This window comes from Propithecus coquereli, unplaced genomic scaffold (assembly GCF_000956105.1).
Source record: "Propithecus coquereli isolate 6110/MARCELLA unplaced genomic scaffold, Pcoq_1.0 Scaffold61, whole genome shotgun sequence".
NCBI lineage: Eukaryota > Metazoa > Chordata > Mammalia > Primates > Indriidae > Propithecus > Propithecus coquereli.
In genome coordinates, this window is record NW_012152063.1 from 5,414,389 (window position 1) to 5,420,664 (window position 6,276).

The window sequence follows — 6,276 nt, forward strand, 5'->3', positions numbered from 1 at the left end:
TTTTTTAGTTATCTTTTCTTAGTGTCCAGTCATGCTTGTTGTAGCAGTACATCGGAGATGCTCACACCATTAGTTGAGTAGTTTAAAAACTCATTCTTACCCCTTTTAATTCTTTGCACTGTTCAAACCAATCACTGGCAATAGTTCTAAGCAGGTTGTAGGCTCTCCTACAATTCCTCTTTCTAATTCTGTGTCACAGACTCACTTCTTCCCTTTGAAGTTAATAGAAGGAAATAAGGATCTGAGTCCTTAGAATCTCGAAAGGTATGAGGATGAAGCTTTCCTGGAGATAACATAAGTGGTGGCAGGAACATTGAGGGCCAGATGATAGTCTTTCCCTCTTAGAGAAAATCTATGGAACCTCTCCCTCCACTGTGGGAAGGAACTCCTAGATACTGGCTTCTTTCTGCAGTAAATACGTGGCCTTTTGAAATGCTGTACCAAAATGTGCTTCAAATACAGTTTAGTTATAAAACATTTACGAATGACTACACATGTGCCAAACACAGAGGCTTCAGAGATGAAGAAACTGTTCTTACCCTAATGCTGCTTAGAATCTATTATAGTAGTACTATTGGTAATAATTACAAATACATATGTATTTACTGTGTACCCCATACTATGGTAAATACTTTACATAGATTATCTCATTTAGTAGCTCTTAGCCTCTAAAAAAAGATAAAGATGCCTAGTCTAGAATCTCATAATTATATGGTAAACACTATAATAGCGGTATGTCGCAGTTGCCATGGAAACACAGAGGAGGGATGCTCGACCCAGTCGAGGGAGGAGCAGATTACTGAGCAGTGTCTTGAAGTGGTAATTACATGAAGAAGAGGAGGTTGGGACACCACATGCAGAAGGAACATAAGCAGGACATAGGAGTATGTATTTGTGGGGTGTATGTGAGGAACTGTGGGCAGTTTTTTTTTGCTAGAGCTAAAGATGTAGATAGAGTTGAGATTGTGCAGGCACTTAAATCTGCCATATTTAGCCCTTTGGGCATTAGCCATCTGGTGGAGAACTACTGGCAAATATTAAGCAGGGAGTGACATAAACAATTTTGAGTTTCAAAAAGATGGACTTGGTGGCATAGGTAATGATTGCAGGAAAATGAGACTACAAAGGTAGACAAATGACGAGATTGTGGAACTCATCCAGGCAAAAGACAAGAAGGGCTAGAGTGGCTAGGAACATATCCCGATATTCTGGCATGCCAGAGGAGTTCATTTGAAATTTTTAACTTGATGGATGATTTGCAAAGAAATTGAAGACTAACCTACCAAATTCCCAACTCTTAAACCCTTTAATGGGTCAACAGTAATAAGTTTGAGCTACAATGTTAAAATTAACCTGATTCTGCCTTATGTTAGAAATTCTACATCCATAAGGAAAAAAATGAGGAAATATTATGGTCAACCCCAAATTATAGTACGTTATAACTATTTTCCTCAGAGTTGGCCTTAACCATTCATCACCAATGTTTAGTGGTAAGAATTAACTATTTAATCTAGGACAAGAGACCTAAAATTGTGAGATAATGTGATTTGAGTTCCAGAAAAAAAGGAAAGTTAGCTCTGCATTCAGGAGAATTGGACGATATTGTAAAGATATTCACATAAACACACAGCCAAATAGATTTTTTTATATTTACCTGTGCTCCAAAAATAGAAATCTGTTGAAAAGAAGTATTTGTACCATGGCAACAAAGTACTTGAACAGGAAAACAACTTAGGCATCACCAGAATCTCATTTCCCATTGTAGAAAATTAACTTAGGTTACTTTCTGAGACTGGTAAAGAAGGATACCAGAAATGTAAATAATCATTACCATTTATCTTCAATACCCAAAACCTCTAAAATGACAGGAGCACCTATAATTAACTTAATGTGAAATTTAAAAAGGGCACATTGGCTTATATCTTTGATTAATATTCAATATCAATACTAACCCATGGTACCTCACAACTGAAAATATTTGGAGAGTATACTCCGGTTTAAGTTTACTCTTGTGGGGAGAACAAATCCAGTTGACTATAATTTAATGACATCTGATAGTTGAGATAGCCCAGATAGTTTTAAAGTAATAGAGAAATGTATTGAACATGGGTTGTGAAAAATTAATAAAATACTTTCTAATAGATGAAATTGCTTTGTAAGTTGTATATTATCCCTGAGGAGGAGTGAATGTGGAAGGAGGGCTATTCTAGGGGGTTCATTCTACATAGCAAAAAGGAAAAAGAGGAGCAATCAGCTCATTTTTCTTCCCTCCCCATTGCTCCCACGCTCTGTTTTATTAATAAACCACTGGACGTGGCCATTAAGCACTTGGTGAGCCTGAAGGTGCTGCCCCCTTCAGGGCAGAGATCAGTGGTCTCTCAGGACAGTTCTGCTGTCATTTTCATGTAGCCACGGCCCCATGCCAGCTATATTTTCTTCGGTAATAATTCTGCAACCACTGGTGAGAAGTGAAGAATTTCCAGGAGACCATGAAATGGGTTATAGACTTCATTAATTAAATAATTTCCAAGGTCACTCTAAGCCCATGTTTCATACTCTTCCATTTCTCAACAAAAATTATGCCCAGGCGCCTTGTCCAATATAGTTTATAAGTGATTCTACAGTGAGATAGATACTAGGGATATAGTATCCACATTGCCATGACAAGGTACTTCTACTTCCTCTTACTATGGAATACTGATGCCTAGGAAACCTGCCTCGAGGAGAAGTTTCCTCCCTTATATATTATTATACAATCCAAAGCCAACTTCAGAGCACATTATGGAGAATGTCTCAAATTTATGGGCAAAACATGGAAATCCAAGATTGACCCCTTCAGTTTCCTCCTTAGCAAGCAAAGTAAGATTTGGGGTCAGCCTATCTAGGACCACCTACCTTGAGTTCACTAATTAAAACTAGAACCTCACGGGAAGTTCGGGGGCCTTGCAGTGTAAAAGCAGCGATTATTGTTCTCTCCAGCAATGACTAAAAGGCCTGTGTATGAAAAGATTCTCTTTTCCCTTTTATTCAAAACTTCTCTACTGAGGCCTCAGCCATACTGAGGTCTTCAACTGACCCAGGTGTACATGCTAAGGCCAGTACCCATGTAATCCCAAATCGAACTGCAGCCACTTACACCCTCAAACCCTGGCTTTTTGGCAAGGCTTACTCACAGCCCTCCTCTTTGCTGAGGTGAGACCAGAATTTGGTCGCTAGGCTATGAGCCGCTGGGGTCAGCCGAGGGCCTCTGTGTGGCTAGCATTCAGTTGGAGCACCCTGAATGCTTAGGCCTCCAAGGACTGTGCCTTTGCTGAAGCTACACAAGACTCTGCTTGTTTGCTGAGGTCACCAACTCATACTTTTGCTGAGGCCCTTGCACAATATGCTGAATATCTGGTACATCTAGCAATGACCCTGTGAAAACAGATAGCCATTCATCTTTAGACAGAGCCACCATAAATTGCAATGATTCACCAAGATAAAAATACCATGCGGCTGGTGCCTAAGGCCTTCAGCCATATGCCCAAGTCAACAATTAAGAAAACAACTACACAATTTACAAAATTTTAAAAATCTGCAATGATGGCAGTGTTTTTCAATAACAGCAGTTCACCTATTTGGATACTTTGGATCTGAGTGAAAAGAGAAAGAATGCTAACCCGTACATCCCGTGCAGTAAGTTTCAAACCGCTGCACATGAACCACACTCCCCAGATGGGTTCCATTTCTATTCTTGTGGATCAGGCCCTGGGTACCAGTTTCTAACATTCTCCTGAATTTAATTTCTCCACTCAAACTGCAGAACACTCCCAAAGGGTCAGGCTTTCTGTTACCAGAGGCCTAAAGCAGGGCAGAATACAGTACTTGTTCTCTGGAGGCAGCCCAGTTCCTAAAAGGAAGGAGTAAGAGAATGGCCCAATTTCTCCTTCCAAACTCGGGCCAGAAAACCCAGGCCAGTTACACTAAAACTGTTTCCTGCACGTAAAGGCAAATTAGGAATGAGTGGCCCCTTTCTCCCTAATTATTATTATATACCAGTAAAACTTTATTATTTTGCATACAGTAGATAATTTGGCTGAAAAAATCTGATTTGTGAAATAATTTAAAAGAAAATATTGCTATTTTTATGCTCATTAATACCAAAAATATGGTTTAATAAGTTATAATAAGTAAGTCAGGCTGCCAGTTATGTGTACATATCCATGTTTATTTAAAAAAAGTTTTCCACTCAAAATATTCTCCATGGACAAATAATTAGTAACTTACAATGCATTTGCTTTATCGTTTAAAAAAGTAAAGTTCACAAATTATAAATTGCCCACATTTAAATAGATGACTTTTCACTATATACTTAAAATTAAAAATGGAGCTACCAAGTCTGTAGAGTGCTACCGGGATAACCAGGCCCTTGTATCAAATAAAGATGTGAGAGACAACTAAATAAAACTGCAGTGCAGATAGTTGTCCTTAAGGGGGCTCCCGACATTGTCCTTGTGGTGACCTTCTCTTCTTGTTCTGTGACCCCTCTTCAACATACGTTTATTGAACATCCACTGTGTGTTGGACAAATGCTGCCCTCTCCACTCTCCTGGTCCTCCCTGTGGCACAGCCCTGGGTACTGTTCTTTAAGCCCACTGTCTTGTCCCTTATCTCAGCTAACTGATGGGAAGAATCTTAACTAATTCATGATGAAGTACTAATTATTTAGGATAGGTTAATGGAGTACCCAGTACCAGAGTTTTCCCATCTTGTGTGTAAATATACCTTAACCCAAAAGAATGCATTTATACCAACATCCAATAAGAGATAATTTTTCTTAATGTATCTTTCTGGTTTTCCTCAAGTGAGTCCACAAGCATAGCCATCTCCGCTCTCTTGAGATAGAGTGCCGCTGGCTGGTTTGAGCCGTGCTTTTCTAGCTACTAAGGGCAACATAGGTTCATAGGATGATGATGCCCTGTTACATTTATATTGAGCTGGTCCATTTATTATCATTTCTATTGAGCCTGTAGAATTGAGAAATGCATTACAGAATTTGGAGACTAATAAATTGGTATGATTTTCAAATTACCTTATAATTATACCAAAATATTCCAAATCTTATTCATTATGTGCGAATGTGTGATAATCGTGCTAGTTGCTAAAACGTATCTACATTATTGACGGCCTATGCTGAAATGTTTGAAATGAAGACTACATGATGTTTTTCCTTCTTTCAACTAGGAGCTGAAGCTAATTTTATGCTGAAAATTCATCCTCTGAAGAAATATCCTGTGGATCTTTATTATTTGGTTGATGTCTCAGCATCAATGCACAATAATATAGAAAAATTAAATTCCGTTGGAAACGACTTATCTAGAAAAATGGCATTGTTCTCCCGTGACTTCCGCCTTGGATTTGGCTCCTATGTTGATAAAACAGTTTCGCCGTACATTAGCATTCACCCTGAAAGGATTCATAATCAATGCAGGTATCTAATGTTTGATGTGGATAATGCTAAATGAATTCTTGTCTCATAAGATCTCACTTTGTTTTTATGTAAAGAACTTACCAAATTTCATATTTTTGTCTTATATAATAAGAATTAAAAATATCGGGGGAGGAGATTTGTTCCTATCTGAAAACTTCTGAGATTATCTGTAGACTGGGCTTTGTATTTTATACTTATTAAAATATCATTCATTCAGTTTTTATCACACAAATAAAACCCCACCTAATACTAGTAACTTTGAACAAACCTCCCATAATTAGGCTGCTGTGTATATAAATACCTCTTTGGAAATTCTGTATTTCTCCTTTTGGATTGCTCCAAATTTGTTGAATTAAGGTTTGACATATATCAAAGTATTTACTTTGCCAATACTGCATCTGTCTCCCCATTACTGTGTTGTGACTGTGTATAATTATGTGACTTCTGATGTGACTGCAAAGATAGCTCATCTATCACATGGAGAGTGGATCGAAAGATAAGAATTCAACTGCTTAGAAAGAGTCTTTTTAAAAACCATTTTGAAATTCTGATCCTATGTAGCACATACCCAATCATGAAAGAACTTACTTTAAAAATATAAGTTTCTCACACAATATTGTCACTAGCCTGCTGAATTTTCAGAGAAATAAATCTATATAGTTATTTTGTTATAAAACACTTTATTTTAACATCTTTCCTCTTTTCACAAATTGGTCAGATCATCTTACGATACATATTCCAATTCATGAAAACAACTCTGTTGTCTGTTGTACGAGACAGGACTGTTAAATCCCCTAATGAAGTTT

At 37.7% G+C, this 6,276-nt stretch overlaps 1 protein-coding gene across 2 annotated transcripts in view; it reads left to right on the forward strand.

Moving 5' to 3' along the window:
* ITGB8 (integrin, beta 8) overlaps window positions 1–6,276 on the forward strand; it is a 77,306-nt gene that overhangs the window by 41,676 nt on the left and 29,354 nt on the right. For both annotated transcript variants that reach the window (XM_012659418.1, XM_012659417.1), the window contains one exon: window positions 5,224–5,470. In XM_012659418.1, the coding sequence (XP_012514872.1) occupies window positions 5,241–5,470 (230 nt within the window). In that variant the 5' untranslated portion in view covers window positions 5,224–5,240. The remainder of the gene's footprint in view (window positions 1–5,223; window positions 5,471–6,276) is intronic.